The sequence below is a fragment of the Bombus impatiens genome, unplaced genomic scaffold (genome assembly GCF_000188095.3).
Source record: "Bombus impatiens unplaced genomic scaffold, BIMP_2.2 scf_0166, whole genome shotgun sequence".
NCBI classification, from domain to species: Eukaryota; Metazoa; Arthropoda; class Insecta; order Hymenoptera; family Apidae; genus Bombus; species Bombus impatiens.
This window is the reverse complement of record NT_176585.1, coordinates 1,044,112-1,059,045: the sequence shown is the minus strand read 5'-3', so window position 1 is coordinate 1,059,045 and position 14,934 is coordinate 1,044,112. Positions and strand designations below refer to the sequence as shown.

General features: G+C 30.3%; 4 protein-coding genes across 8 annotated transcripts; 2 read left to right on the top strand and 2 right to left on the bottom strand.

Annotated features, from left to right (window-relative positions):
* Positions 1–289: 289 nt before the first annotated feature.
* LOC100749198 (mRNA-decapping enzyme 1A) lies at positions 290–3,092 on the bottom strand. Its single transcript, XM_003487597.4, has 4 exons — positions 2,666–3,092; positions 1,737–2,190; positions 1,175–1,657; positions 290–1,088 (listed from the first exon to the last, which is right to left on the bottom strand). The coding sequence occupies exons 1-4, from the start codon at positions 2,872–2,874 to the stop codon at positions 852–854; spliced, it is 1,383 nt and encodes a 460-aa protein (XP_003487645.1). The 5' UTR covers positions 2,875–3,092; the 3' UTR covers positions 290–851.
* Positions 3,093–3,324: 232 nt separating this feature from the next.
* On the top strand, positions 3,325–8,619 carry LOC100749079 (CTD nuclear envelope phosphatase 1 homolog). Of its 4 annotated transcripts, XR_002946255.2 has the most exons (8): positions 3,325–3,346; positions 4,065–4,297; positions 4,393–4,583; positions 5,283–5,349; positions 5,428–5,629; positions 5,803–6,020; positions 6,996–7,170; positions 7,440–7,577. XR_002946255.2 is itself a non-coding variant. In XM_024366016.2 (7 exons), exons 2-7 carry the CDS (start codon positions 4,252–4,254, stop codon positions 7,583–7,585), a joined length of 861 nt encoding a protein of 286 aa, XP_024221784.1. In that variant the 5' UTR covers positions 3,328–3,346; positions 4,065–4,251; the 3' UTR covers positions 7,586–8,619. The 4 variants fall into 4 exon arrangements, 3 of the variants coding, with proteins under 3 accessions (XP_024221784.1, XP_024221783.1, XP_024221785.1); XM_024366016.2 differs by lacking the exon at positions 6,996–7,170 and having other exon boundaries at positions 3,328–3,346; positions 4,393–4,574; positions 7,440–8,619; XM_024366015.2 differs by lacking the exon at positions 6,996–7,170 and having other exon boundaries at positions 3,328–3,346; positions 7,440–8,619.
* Positions 8,620–9,484: 865 nt separating this feature from the next.
* LOC100748957 (peroxisomal membrane protein PEX14) lies at positions 9,485–11,539 on the bottom strand. Its single transcript, XM_003487595.4, has 4 exons — positions 11,216–11,539; positions 10,658–10,981; positions 10,346–10,581; positions 9,485–9,847 (listed from the first exon to the last, which is right to left on the bottom strand). Exons 1-4 carry the CDS (start codon positions 11,270–11,272, stop codon positions 9,664–9,666), a joined length of 801 nt encoding a protein of 266 aa, XP_003487643.1. The 5' UTR covers positions 11,273–11,539; the 3' UTR covers positions 9,485–9,663.
* Positions 11,540–11,917: 378 nt separating this feature from the next.
* On the top strand, positions 11,918–14,923 carry LOC100748841 (AP-2 complex subunit mu). 2 transcript variants are annotated; one of them, XM_003487594.4, is made up of 5 exons: positions 11,918–12,071; positions 12,652–13,032; positions 13,118–13,368; positions 13,447–13,703; positions 13,780–14,923. In XM_003487594.4, exons 2-5 carry the CDS (start codon positions 12,693–12,695, stop codon positions 14,258–14,260), a joined length of 1,329 nt encoding a protein of 442 aa, XP_003487642.1. In that variant the 5' UTR covers positions 11,918–12,071; positions 12,652–12,692; the 3' UTR covers positions 14,261–14,923. The 2 variants fall into 2 exon arrangements, with proteins under 2 accessions (XP_003487642.1, XP_012238164.1); XM_012382741.3 differs by having other exon boundaries at positions 11,977–12,264.
* The last annotated feature ends 11 nt before the right edge of the window (positions 14,924–14,934 follow it).

The window sequence follows — 14,934 nt, the reverse complement described above, 5'->3', positions numbered from 1 at the left end:
AATAAGAATCATTTTCTCCATCGAAAAACGATATCGATGAAAAATGAACGAAGAACACTAAAAAGTCTGATACTTGTTTTTTTAATTGTATAAGATATCTTCTTCCGCAAATCAATTATTCTAGTACATCACGTACTCCTGACATAGTAATCGTATTCCATATAAATATACTATATTGTGATAGTATGACATAACTTGTATGATAATTATATTATTAAATGTACCACGACTTTGTTTTACAACACGTGTTACTCATGAGGGACAAATCGATACGAAAATCGACTTAAAATACATTGAAATAATTTTTCAGTAATCGGTCTCTATTTATTTCCTCCTTTTTTTATAATTACATATACATACCATACCGATACCCGATATATAGGAAGGGTATGTCATTATTCCGTAAAATATGTAATCTATTTGATCGGCTCAGAAAATTTGTCTCGTTTCATTTCGAAATAGTAATCATAAAATGTTAGTATAATATAAATGTTTTGGCATCACAGTTTAAAATCGTACAATTTTCACATTCCTCGTCTCATTTCCTTTTACAATTTCCACAGGTTTTATACCTCGTTACGCATCCATGATCCATTTCACTCTTTTTCATGGGAAAAAGTGTAGTAGCTTATAAAAATACTGTTTAAGGTATGTATCTTTATTTGTATTTATGATTTGATCTTCCCAAAAATTGGGCTACCAGTCAAGTTCAATTGAAATTCGAGCAGGACATTGTGTTCCATCTATGTACATGTAACATAGAAATACTAGGTTTCGCTCGATACTATAATCAGTCGACCGTCACAACCCGCATGACGGGTTCCATTTATACCGGTTAACAAATTATAGTTCTAGGACAATATTTCACCGAACGATTTAACATAAGCTTCGTGAAGTTTGTTGATAAAATCGGGATCACTTCTCAATAAATAGTTAAAGGCTCGAAGAAACTGATTTTTTGTCAATGGTTCTAACGGTCTGGTTAAAGGTTCAGGTGGACTAGGGGCAGCGAACATAACAGGAGGAATTAATGCCGGTGCTGATCCTCTTCCTGATAGAGTGGGAGGCGTAATAATATCTTCCGATGCCTGATAGGATTAAAATAAAAATTTCAAATTTCGCGTACTTATATAAATATACAACCTAACACGTGTCGATATATACATCCACTCACCGTTGTCGCAGATGCATGAGCAAACAAAGATGCGAGTGGATTTGAATTGCTAGGACCAATAATATCTGATGCTTGATGATTCGTTAAAGTAGAAGTCGATGCATTTGTGGGTGACTGTATCCTAAGAAATCCCGTTGTTCCATTTGTATCGGCAGCACTTTGATTCATAGGTGTTAAAATTTCTTGAGTTATAGACGCAGGTGTAGGTATCATTGAATCTTGTTGAGAAGCAGTTCTGTTTCGTTTTTTAGTTCTGTTCGAAGCTGTTGCATTACAAGCACTGTTAGCAGTCAATATAGTAGTTGGAGTAGTCTGTTGTTGAGTAGCTGGTTGAGGGGTTATAGATCTGTGTTGTTTTTCAATATGTTCAACTGTGTGAGCTGCTGGGTGTGACATTAACCGAGCAAGCAAAGGCTTACTTTCGTTTGCAACAGTACCCCCTGGAGTAGGCTGATCTCCAGCCTTAAAGTGACCAGTATTAACCTAGAAAGATTGTAAAATCTAACATATTTCCAACTCCTTACTTTAAAACACTATATACGATTGAACGTGTAATACTAACTTTTGCTTTTGCAAAAAAGTCCATTACACTCTGTGAAGTAACATCTGGTCCTAATGGCATAGCTAACGGTCCAGATACATCATCAGTTGTAGGAGTACCTAATGGAGATTTAGTACTATGCCTTTCTTTGATACCACCTCCACTACTATTATTATTTCTATTAGTATTAAAGTCTTCTTGAGCTTTACTAAGCATACTAAATATATCAACATTGCTGGCATTAGGGCCGGATTCTTTTTTTACGTTAACAGCAGGTTTATTGAAAGTCTTGCGGTTTTCCTCTGATTCTTTAATAAGTTTGTTCAACATTGCACCAATGCGTACACATTCTTCTTTATCGTAAAACCAAATGCCATAAATATTACATCTGGAATTTCTATAGAGTAAAAAAGGTTCTTGGAGTTGTAAATCTAAACCTTGCGTAACTGGCTCTACTAGGTTATTTGTATTTAATCTGTAAGAATGTTATTAATAAAATAATAGGCTTATTTAAGACTCGCACAGATTTTTTTTGATATATAATTATCTTTTGTATAATGTCAAATAATAACCTATAACAAGATTGCTGAACACTATACGGTATATAGTATTATGATACTTCAAATACCTAGCAAACTATATATAATATTGCAATTAAATCATATACATTAATTTGTTTTACTAATGCAAATCTAATAGAAACAATGTTTCTAATACAATACATGAAATAATGAGTTATAGAAAATATTAAAATATTCATTGTGCCTTTAATTATAAAACATGTTTCCCAGAACGTTATTTTCACTGAATGTATTAATGAATAGTATAAATTATACATATGTTAATACTCGCACGCTTAATATTTGTAATATGTTTAAAAAATATAGACAAATACAATACAAAAATGTACATGTATATGTATGTATACATGTATATACATTATACGTTACCTATTCATGATAAGAACACTGTTATAGGGTTCGCCATTTCGCGAATATACGAATAGAGCACCTTCAATATTCGTTTTTTCCCACTCATTATTAACTGCGTTAAAGGTATAAAGTGCTACGTGTGTCGCAGTTTCCAGAATATCTTTTACATAGGGGTCTACCCGTTTCAGAGCGGCCACGTTCATTCGTAACCCTGTTAAATCCGTCATCGTGCTCCTTACAGCTTGATGGTACAGTTTATGAAATACAAGAATAATCGGTATTTTCCTAATTCAATTGAAATTTAGCTTAGTCGTGCAAGCCAATCACTAAGAGCACTGTATTTTGATCTAACGTAAGCAGCTGCCTGTATATTAAACGTCATACTAGATTTTAAGGTTGATACCGTTGCTACATCTGCGAGTTAGTAACATCACAGAAAGCCGACGCTTCCTTTCCGTTTGGTTCAACGTCTGTTTTTGATTGGTGTAAAACCGAGCAATCAGATTTATTGAAATGGACGCTGAATTGTGAGAGGAGGATCAAGCGACAGTTTACCCAATCGAATCGACAGAAATTTTGAAAATCTAAACCAATAATACGAGAATAACATAATTGTAATGCTGGTCATACATATTTGAACGTATATAATTGCAAATTACAAGCCCCAGAGAAAGTTATTTTTAAGTTTTCACTTTTACGGTAAGTTCTATTAATCCAAAAAGAGGTGTCCAGAAATAGTTAGTAATACTTTTTATAAATTCCTACTAAACAATAATTCGTGCTGTTTAATTAATATTATCCCAGATGATAGAATAAATTGGCGATTTCCTAGTGAATTTGAATAATATTAATTTTTTAACTTATTCAGGAAGAATATAGCAGTGAAATGATCAAATATTGCGTCATCTTTGTAATCAATAGGGAAAAAAAACAGAATTGACCGCGTGGTATATTTTTTGATAACAGCAAAAACTGAATGTCACGCTTTAATATCAATTTGATATAGCAGATATTCGTGCTTTCATTCCATAAAAGAAAGTGATAACACTTTGGTGATTCCTTATCTAATTGTTGTTTGCCGACAGAATCGAGTGTGTTGTTTGTTGTATTCATTAATACATATGATGTACAGAACACTAAGTATTGGTTTTTTTATAAGATGTGATTTTAATTAATCACATGCAATATAAATCTTTGAAAACTTAAAAGAACAATGTTTTAAATCCGAAATTTGTATTTAAACTTTTGAATAATGAATGAACTTCTTGTTATTATATAATACCATCCTATTAGATATATATATATATGTGTGTGTATATATATATATATATATATATATATATATATATTTGTATATATATGTACAATGATTTATGATTAGTCTGATCATTATATTTCTCAATTTTCTCTTATGCAGTCGGCTCGCGGGAAATGTAAACGGTGTATGGTACACATAAAGTAGAATTTTGAGAATATCATGCGCGCTAGCTAAGCGCATGGAAAAATTGGGTCGATGTGCGAAAGATGGCGGCTACTGCGTGGTGTATGTGAAAAAGATTCGTACATAGATTTTGCCTGTAGTTTTTACCGAAACATGACAAGATATGGAAAAGCGTATTTGCATGTGCACGCCGCCACTATACGCGGAAGGTTCGTAATGTTGATGAATATTCAGATTCCATGTTTCCTATTCGCGTAAAAGACGTTTGTTTACGATAAAGTTTGTATAATACTATAACGTGAAGTGGAGTGTTGCAAGGGAAAAAGAGACCCTAACGTAGGCGAGACTGGAGATCAAGTGTTGCCGGACTTCGGCCCGGTAAGAAGATCAGTAGAGATGCTGAAGCAATTGCAGATGGGGATGAGAGCTTTCCTCTTGATGGCCTCCCGATTGTGGACATGCGTCTTCTTTCTCCTCAAGAAGCAGGTTAGAGCCGTAAGTAGGTGCTTCGCGCCTCTACTAGCATTTTTTTCCTTACAATTTTTATAACATAATATCCTCCTGGTATTGTGTCAATTTCTCCATTAAATACATTAATTCACGTTTCTCCATTTACAACAATCTTCCGTCCGTTCCAGTGAATATTTGTTATGATCATGTTGTCACAATATAGCGTGTTCATAATGCAGCGTTAATTACGTTAAAACATTCCGTGCAATGATTAAAAGCTTTTTTCTTTAACATTGTAATCCCTTTCTTTTGCTTTTGATGTTAAAACATATAGAATAATCATGATTATCATATTTTCTGGAGGGTCATTTGAGGTTTGAAGTATCATATGCTTTTGCTATATCATTGTTAATCAGCGTTTTTAATTAGTAAACGATGTATATATTATGTTCTATATATTATGTTTCTCACATATTAGATATATTTTAACAGCCAGGTAAATAATGACATTTGTTTACCATAAAACAATAAAGTATCTTAATTTGAGGAATCTTTTAATTACTTTCCCTTACCCCCTATTTTTACACATGTCATATTCCATTAATATAAATATGTTTTATGTAAGCATACTGCGTTCAGTCATTATTTCTATTGCTTATTTATGTTGATAATAGAGGCATTATTATTATGCATATGCTAAATATTAAATAAATAATTCATGTTTTATAATTGATGCATTTTTAGATATCACAAATGCAACCTGTTAAATATGAGATCTTCCCATTATCTCCATTGTCAAGGCACAGACTTAGTAAGTATTACTGATATTCTATGTTAGATGTGTTGCTATAAGCTATTAATGTATATATATAACTAAAATGTATTATAGGTATAGTTAAAAGGAAAGTACTAGTATTGGATTTGGATGAAACATTAATTCACTCCCATCATGATGGAGTAGCAAGGCCAACAGTTAGATTTGGTACACCACCAGATTTTATTCTTAAAGTGAAAATAGATAGACATCCAGTCAGATTTTTTGTCCACAAAAGACCACATGTAGATTTCTTTCTAGATATTGTTAGTCAATGGTAAGTTTCATTATCAGAAAATAACTTTCATTTATATTTCAATTGAGACTTTGTACCTATTATGCCTTTAGATAAGAAATCATATCAATTATGAACTGTTGATATTTTTAATATAACATATGCTATTAAATATATTGAAAAATAAATGCTCTTTCTTTTTCCTCTTTTTAAAGGTACGAACTAGTGGTTTTCACTGCTTCCATGGAAATCTATGGAGCAGCTGTTGCAGAAAAGTTAGATAACAACAGGGGTATTTTAAGAAGAAGATACTATAGACAACATTGTACACCAGAAATGGGTTCCTATACTAAAGATCTATCTGCAATTTGTTCAGATCTAGCGTCAGTCTTTATACTTGATAACAGTCCTGGAGCCTACAGGGCTTATCCTCGTAAGTATTCATAATATTTATTTTTCTTAATGCAATAATATTAATTTTTCATGACTCTTGTAATGTAGTTGTCTGATTTAACACGATTTCCTAATTTTTTAATTTTTTTCGTATGTATTAAAAATAATCATGTATTCTAAATCTGTTTAATTTTATGCATGATACAACAATAATTGTGAACAAATTATTACAAATACGAAAACAATTAATAAAAGATGAAATGAATATATACATGAATTTAGTATGCATATTTACATATAGGATTGTTTTTATAATTTTAATACTATTGTCGTATCATGTACTATATATCACAACCTGTAGTCAGAACTTGCTTACATGTGCACAACTATGTGTAGTGGAATAATTCTATCTCGATCTACATTAAAAATATTGATTAAATATTTCCTAATCTCATTACTCAACAACTTTTAATCAAATTCATTCAGAAATTGCACTCATAAATAACATTCTACAAATACATTCTGATGTCCATATGCTTTAATGATTAAAGACGTTTTGTGTACCGATTGTAGTTGTTAGGGATACAGATAAATACAGAATTATATATTATTTTATGAGTTTATATTGTCTATGCAGCCATTGATATCAAATTATTCCATCATTGCGATTTTATTTTGTAAACTAAAACATCGAAACTAAGATTTAAAACATTATTTAAGATACGTAGTTTATTTTATGAAACTTTTTCTACTAGAACGAATTTATTAATTTTTTAATTTAAACCAATTTCGGTATATCTATTACTGTTATTATCGTTGCTATGATTGTTGCTGTAATTATTTTAAATAAACGGTGCTGCGCGCATTAATAACAGAGAAAACATTGACATATTTTATAATTTTTCTTTCATGTCGTTTAGTTCCTACACTTACATTTTATATAGTTTGACTGGGTAAACAAATAATGAAATCGAACACCGAGATAAATTTTATTGAAAAACGTATCTATTTGCAGCTATCAGCGTTGATGTTCTGTAAGCAAGCACTGAATACAGGCCTATGGATAGATGTAAAATATGCTCAATTGCCAATGCTCCTCCACTTGAATAAGCACTGGACACTACGCCGAATTGGCAATGAACTAATTTCGACTGTTTTAATCGTTTTTTTTAATAATTCCTGTGTATCAGGTACTAGATTAAAGATTAGATTTTATTTTTATTCAATGCTTTTTATCTCCAGCATCCAAGAAAATCATAATCCATTCTTTAGAAATTGAGTAGTATATTTTTACATAAAGAAAGTGTTGTATGATCGGATTTTCTTGGATGTTATATTGGACAACTATAATTTTTTAATTGATATTTCGTTTTTAGATATTTTAGACTTAAAAATGTTATTCACGTGTTAAGCATTTTTAGAAAGCAATTGTTTATTCCCTTTTTTCTGTTTATGGCAGATAATGCAATACCAATAAAGTCATGGTTTAGCGACGCGGGAGATACTGCTCTGTTAAGTTTACTTCCAGTTCTGGATGCACTTCGTTTTACACAGGACGTGCGGTCTGTTCTTTCAAGGAATTTACATTTACATCATACTTGGTAGCACAGTTTGGATTAATTAATAAATTAGATTTATTAGAGACCGAACTACAAAACGTTTAGCGTGTTTAATCTAGGATTATTGTTACTGGTACTGTGTTAATAGACATTAGGATGCTGACTAAACGATGCGACAATGATCCCTGACACACACCCTGTCCTCATTTTCTACGCTCGTTAGAAAACAAAACTGTAGCGAGTAAGTCTGAAAGGGAGTGGGACCTTTAACCAAACTATTTACATTAGCACAAAATATCCTGGTATTTTCGTTATGTTCATGTGTGCGCAATACTATATATGTACGTACGCGAGTGGTACACACATACGCAAAAACAATTACACATATACACACATGCATACACGACAAACATACAGAGCTTTTTAAGAAAAAAATGTATTTGCCAAAGATCAAGATTTTCAGTTAACATAGATTTATATATTTTACTTGAAATAATTTTGTTCTAAGTGGAGATATGCAAAACATTTTAAGTATTTTGCCACACATGATAAAAAAGTGTTATATTTTTTAAACAAATTATTTCTGTTATATATAATATTATTAAACTTAAAGTGTAGTATTAAAAAAAGGATAATCTACTACTAAGTCACACTTTAAATGGACTTCGCTGTAACTCACTGTATCAGTGAGGCAGCTATCCTGGATATACCTAATAATAAAAAGAAGTATTAAAGAACTATGAGGAAGCGATATTTGATTTCAATAAATTTTTAAAAAAATTAAAATTCTTTAAAACGCAATGTACGATGTTAAAGAGATAAAAAAATAGACGAATAAAGTAACAGTGAACGGATGTAATCGTACATGTAGCTCTACAGTACATTTGTTCGCTTGTTTAAGCATTCAAAGTAATATTGAAGATTACATGGTTTGTACTATGGTGAGGAATGTGTTTGTTGCAGAATGATTGGTTTGAGTGAATGAAAAGTGTAATCAAGCCATTAAACATTTCACATAACATTTATATATATAGATACATAAATATATATATAAATGTTAGTTTCACTTAATCATAAAACTTCAATTTAAAAAAATATGCCCATGTGCACAAGATTGAAATAATAATTTGTTCTCAAATAAATTGCATATGAGAACATTTGTTTATTTATTGACGTATATCAAATGAATTGCTCACAAGGATTTATATTATTAATAGTAATTTATTTCCCCAAAGTAATAAGAGTAGCCATGGGTAATAGGTATAAGATAAAGCAGGATTACACCACATTTAATAAAATAATGTCTTTCTGTACATAGTATACCTGTATGTACATGTATGTATGCTCACATACATGCAATTATATCTATATGTCAAGGAAATATTAATTTTTTAATTTCAGATATACACTGCAAAGCAACTTGTATAAAATATTCCTTGGCTTAATATGGTTCTATGTATCGCGATTGTCTTTTTAAATTCAAATATGAATTAAAATGTACATATTTAGTTTGTAAAGCTAGTTTGTATTTTTGGTTTTTATACCTTTCCCATTATATCGTTAAATATTTCATATAGATGATTTGTTCTAAGTAATAAACAATGTTAAATAGTAATGTGATTGTGCATTAGGAATATTGTTAAGAAAATGTTTTATTTTTTATTTACTTTTTTATTTCAATATCATAAAATTATTAAACAATATTCGAGGCCTTTAACAACAGGGATGGAAGATTGATGCTAATAATCAAAGCCGAACAAATGTTAGTTCTTTCAGAGATTCCCAAAAAGAAGAAAAATAAATAAAAATTAAGTAACAAGCATCATTTACAAAAATTTAATATTATTTAAAATATGATGCATTATATATGTCCCTTTGTTTTGCAAACAACTTTACATTTTTATAGGAACCAAAACGATTACTATGTGACTTTTGGACACAAAAGTCAACACAGAATTGGTCAAAATAAAAGTTGAATCGGTAATATAATAAGAGTAAAAGTTCGAATCTTAATATATATTACACGTGATTAAAATCATCTATTTCTTTTAATAGACATCACAGAATATTCTGTACATTGAAGACTGTTATGGTGGAAGTGAATGTTTATGAATTATCTTGAATTTACACCTTAGGCGGATCTTCGCGAATCATTTCCAGAGAACTATCTGAATTATTAGCGCTACTTCCACTTCCAGCATCATCTTCTCGTTCAGTTGATTTTTCCTGACTTGTACCTGCAGCATCTAATTGCCATGTTGGTATAGATATAGATGGTACTGATGCTGGCGCACTTGGAAATTGTTTTCTGTTTAAAATTCAAAATTTCGGTAAATACGAATAATTGTAAATTACTTGACTTTCTACGTACAAATTTTATACAATTTTGGTAATACTAATTACAAAATTATGCAAGAATATTAAACGTAGAATCTGTGTTTTTTATATATTTTTTGTAATCAATCACAATTTGATTGATATATTTTATAGTTTTTTTATTAAAAAAAATTTTTACTTTTGTATTTTTAAATGAATGTATTTGAGTGATTGGATCTGAAATATATGCATGTTTGTATGTGTGTGAATCAGCATAAAGAAGGAGAAAAAAAACTTTTGTATAAAAATTATATCTTAAGATTATTGTATAAATTTAAAAATAAAATAGTATATGATGTATAAACAGAATGATTATCTTGTATAGGAATAAATGTTATAAATTCTAATTGTTGATTACGTATTGTGTCGTAATATACTTCAATATGTAATCATGTTACAGCATAATTACATACATAAATGTATATTATACCTTGACAAAAGTAAAGATTTGAGACTAGCTAAATCTTGTTTCAATTCTTGTACCAATTGAGGTACCATTGGGTCCATAGATCGATTCTGTGTCAACTTTTGGACATCTCCCTCAACTTTAGAAATAGATTCTTTTACTTCTTTCATGGAATTTTGAATAGTTTTGTCTAACTCAGTAACTGAATCCTTTACGCTATCCTTCTTTCTCCGGCCAAATAGAAATGGTTCAATAAATTTCTACAATGAAGTAGAATACGATTAACTTGTTACATGATTTGAAAGTAAGGCTTGCACTATGTACATACGATAATACCTTGTAAAACCAATAAATGCAATATATAGTAGCTCCAATTAAAGCCGTAGCATTGAAGAATTCTTTAATTCTTTGGAAAAGAGTTATTTGGTATGGGTATGTTTGAAAATATGGATACATTTGTCTCGGTGGGATAGGGACCACTGTATAATCATTTGAATTACGAACAACATTTTGATCAATCGTTATGTCAATAGAAGCTAATTTAAATGCTCTTTTAATTTCTTCCTCTGTTAAACCCTTTTTTTGAAGAAATTCTTCTTTACGTCCAATAGGGCTACTTTGTACTTTAGGATTTTGTAAAAATTCTACTGCTGTTTTTACCTTAAGGAAAAATTTTTATCAACTTTTTATATTAAAATATTTTTAACAAAAAATGTATACTTATTACATTATTTTATCCTTAATACTTATATAATCAATCAATGATTACTTTTACTTCGTATAGTTTTGCTGAAATTCCTTAATATATGATAAAATATTAAGATATTTAAATAAATATACATAAGTAAATATATATATATACATATATATAGCCTAAGAATAATAATAACTTACTAAATTTTCCCTCAAAGCAAGGTTATTATTATTTGCATCTTGGTTAGCCATAGCCATAATTAAAGATATGATCACTTTAACGAAAGTATCATAACTATGTATTCATATTCAGTTTTTTCTTATGTAAATCATTTTGTAATACTAGGTACACATGTATCCGAAAATATTACAACGCGCAGGCGTTGGTATAAACACTTGATATAGTATCTTTTGGGTATAAGAAGATTTTCAAATATCTACCAAGAAAATTATTGAACTCTGTTTTTTATATTTAATTAAAATATATCGTATGTATAGATATCAAATAACAAAAGAAACATGAATTTGCTACATCATTAAAAACATAGAGTGTAATCTTATACATATATTTTGTTGAATTTTTGTATTACGTGCATAAAGAAATATAATCAGCGCAAACAAAAAATTTTCTGAGCGTGCAAAGGAAGAATTTAATTAGTAGACTGTAAACTTGTAAATTGTTGATAAATTCAATATCTTTTTAATATTTTTATTATAGTGATTAAACATATAAATGTACAACTACCGGTTTTGAAATCAATACAACAACCCTACTTGCCCCATAAACTTATAATTATGATATTTGCAATCATAATGATGGATAGATAAATCTAAATTTCAATACAACTCATTGCTATATATTATACTAATCTATTGTTATTTTAAACTTAACTTATCGTAATAGTATGTCTTTGAGATACGTAGTATAAAGAAGTGGGTGTTGCTTTCGTCATTTGATAGTTCGCACTTGTATCAGTAGGTTGGTACTGTTACTGTACGTTTCGGAGGCTGATACAAATTAGTCTCTTATTTTTATTAATCGCATTAAGAGTCATGTGTAAGTGATCTTTTACAATTCTGAAACTTATATTTATGGATATTTGCATTTCATAATTTTCGGAGAATTTTCGATAATGATAGTGCTTACGATATAGGCCGTTCATTTCCGATCAATAATACTAACCGTTTACAAGACATATTAGAGAACCTCAAATGTCATTTAAGAAAAGGGGCGTTATCTTTTACTTGATGTAAGAAGTTTACGTTAATTTTTAGATAAATTGCTCCTCTCATTTTCTTCAAAGCTAGTCTTTATAGTATTTGAATTGAATTAATACAGTATTGTCCCAAAAAAATTTTCATATCACTACTTGCATTCATTGATTTTTAATTCCTTTGGACGTCTAACAATGTTTTTTAATACGTGCTATATTTATGTTACAACAGATTTTCATCATTATATATAAATTCCTAAAATTAAACATTTTAAGGTTGTAATTAAAAAAGTGTTAAATTTGATAAATATATTATATTAAATATTAGATACATTTTATCTTAGAAAGTATATAAGATTTACAAATATATTTTGATAAATCCAAAATTTTGTATGGTAATAAATAAATATTATGTGTTTATAGATTGATTGTAATTGGAATAATAAAAGGTACCCTCTGTCAAAATGATAGGGGGTTTATTTGTCTACAATCATAAGGGAGAGGTACTTATCTCCAGAGTATATAGAGATGACATTGGACGAAATGCAGTTGATGCATTTCGTGTCAATGTTATCCATGCTAGGCAACAAGTACGCTCCCCTGTTACCAATATTGCCAGAACATCATTCTTTCATATAAAACGTGCTAATATTTGGCTGGCTGCTGTTACTAAACAAAATGTTAATGCTGCAATGGTTTTTGAGTTCTTATTAAAAATTATCGATGTTATGCAATCATATTTTGGTAAGATTTCTGAGGAGAATATCAAGAACAACTTTGTGCTAATCTATGAGCTTTTGGATGGTTAGTACCTTAATATGTCATATAAAGATATTTCCATAAGCAAAACATATTTTGTTTTTAAAGTATAATTAAATTTATTGTTCAGAAATCTTGGATTTTGGGTATCCACAGAATTGTGATACTGGAGTGTTGAAAACATTCATTACTCAACAAGGAGTAAAATCTGCAACAAAGGAAGAACAGGCTCAAATAACCTCCCAAGTAACTGGTCAGATTGGATGGAGAAGAGAGGGTATCAAGTACAGACGTAATGAATTATTCCTTGATGTTCTTGAATATGTGAATCTCTTAATGAGCCCTCAAGGGCAAGTGCTAAGTGCACATGTTGCTGGGAAGGTTATTATTCAAGGGATAAAATGAGGGAACAGCTGAGGTTTTGGAAAACTTATTAATCTAACATTTCTACCGTAACAGGTTGTGATGAAATCTTATTTGTCTGGAATGCCAGAATGCAAGTTTGGAATCAATGATAAGATTGTTATGGAGGCTAAAGGTATGAAAGGTGGAAGCGGTTTGGGAGGAGGTGGAGATGATCCTACAGGTGCTAGATCTGGGAAACCTGTTGTTGTAATCGATGACTGCCAATTTCATCAGTGTGTCAAGCTTAGTAAATTCGAGACAGAACATGCTATCAGTTTCATACCTCCTGATGGAGAATTTGAGTTGATGAGGTAAAAATCCTTTGGGGAAACGTTATGAATGTAAAACTAATAATCTTAATTAATAATTGTTGGTAATGTCTTGCAGATATCGCACCACCAAAGATATATCATTGCCTTTCCGCGTAATTCCATTAGTGCGTGAAGTGGGACGTACAAAGATGGAAGTGAAAGCAGTACTGAAGTCAAACTTTAAACCATCTTTGTTGGGACAAAAGATCGAAGTTCGAGTACCTACTCCTCTGAATACCGCTGGAGTACAATTGATTTGCTTGAAAGGAAAAGCAAAATATAAAGCATCCGAAAATGCTATTGTATGGAAAATTAAACGTATGGCCGGTATGAAAGAAACTCAGTTATCAGCGGAAATCGATTTGCTTGAAACTGATACAAAAAAGAGGTGGACCCGGCCGCCTATATCGATGAATTTCGAAGTACCATTTGCGCCCTCTGGATTCAAAGTTCGGTACTTGAAAGTATTTGAATCCAAATTGAACTATTCCGATCATGATGTTATAAAATGGGTGAGATACATAGGCCGAAGTGGTCTATACGAGACACGATGTTAATGACGTTTCATCGCATTATTGTAAATGAGTAACCTCAAGGCATAAATACGATTTTCTCAAAATTATCACTTTACGGCGCATATTTAAATAGTTGTTTGAAATACTTAGATTAACTGACGAATGATTAAACGTATAAATGGTTAAACGTATAAATGGATAGATACCAAGAGGGGAAGATCTTTGTGCCAATGTGTTTTATAATCTAATTTCTTTCGCGTGTTATATTTTACTGTAACATGTGAGTTCTTTTTAAGAACCTTTTTCTATAACAATTTTATTCTATCTGAGTTTTAGCGAAATTCCAACTTTTGTGAAAGTTAATATTTATGTAATTTCATGCGTCGGATTAGATTTTAATCTTGAACATACATGTATTATATCATACTTCATTATACGTTACGTTAACGGCATTTTTTATTCTTTTTTATAAAATAAAAATTCATGACCTCTTTGGTATCGTAACAACGAGAAAATTTAAAATAATTGCTAAACACCGTGAATGATATTTAAAATGCGCTCAATAAAGTCTAGATTATTGAACATATTTGTTGTCATTTATGAAAATGAATAGAGAATATCTCGATTCATTGTAAAGGAATAATTTTGTCTCTCTATGTTAAAATTCATATGCATAATAAAGTATGTATGTAATTTAAAATGTTATGTTATGTCGT

Excerpts from the sequence above, each read along its gene's own strand:
- LOC100749198 (XM_003487597.4), bottom strand. The coding sequence starts at position 2,874 with ATGACGGATTTAACAGGGTTACGAATGAACGTGGCCGCTCTGAAACGG. Across the intron at positions 2,191-2,665 it reads AGTGTTCTTATCATGAATAG|ATTAAATACAAATAACCTAG; the intron begins GTAACGTATAAT and ends ACATTCTTACAG. Across the intron at positions 1,089-1,174 it reads CTCATGCATCTGCGACAACG|GCATCGGAAGATATTATTAC; the intron begins GTGAGTGGATGT and ends TAATCCTATCAG.
- LOC100749079 (XM_024366015.2), top strand. The coding sequence starts at position 4,252 with ATGGAAAAGCGTATTTGCATGTGCACGCCGCCACTATACGCGGAAG. Across the intron at positions 4,298-4,392 it reads GCCGCCACTATACGCGGAAG|TGGAGTGTTGCAAGGGAAAA; the intron begins GTTCGTAATGTT and ends TATAACGTGAAG. Across the intron at positions 6,021-7,439 it reads AGCCTACAGGGCTTATCCTC|ATAATGCAATACCAATAAAG; the intron begins GTAAGTATTCAT and ends TGTTTATGGCAG.
- LOC100748957 (XM_003487595.4), bottom strand. The coding sequence starts at position 11,272 with ATGGCTATGGCTAACCAAGATGCAAATAATAATAACCTTGCTTTGAGG. Across the intron at positions 10,582-10,657 it reads GCATTTATTGGTTTTACAAG|AAATTTATTGAACCATTTCT; the intron begins GTATTATCGTAT and ends ACTTCATTGTAG. Across the intron at positions 9,848-10,345 it reads AAATCTTTACTTTTGTCAAG|AAAACAATTTCCAAGTGCGC; the intron begins GTATAATATACA and ends AATTTTAAACAG.
- LOC100748841 (XM_003487594.4), top strand. The coding sequence starts at position 12,693 with ATGATAGGGGGTTTATTTGTCTACAATCATAAGGGAGAGGTACTTATC. Across the intron at positions 13,033-13,117 it reads AATCTATGAGCTTTTGGATG|AAATCTTGGATTTTGGGTAT; the intron begins GTTAGTACCTTA and ends TTTATTGTTCAG. Across the intron at positions 13,704-13,779 it reads GGAGAATTTGAGTTGATGAG|ATATCGCACCACCAAAGATA; the intron begins GTAAAAATCCTT and ends AATGTCTTGCAG.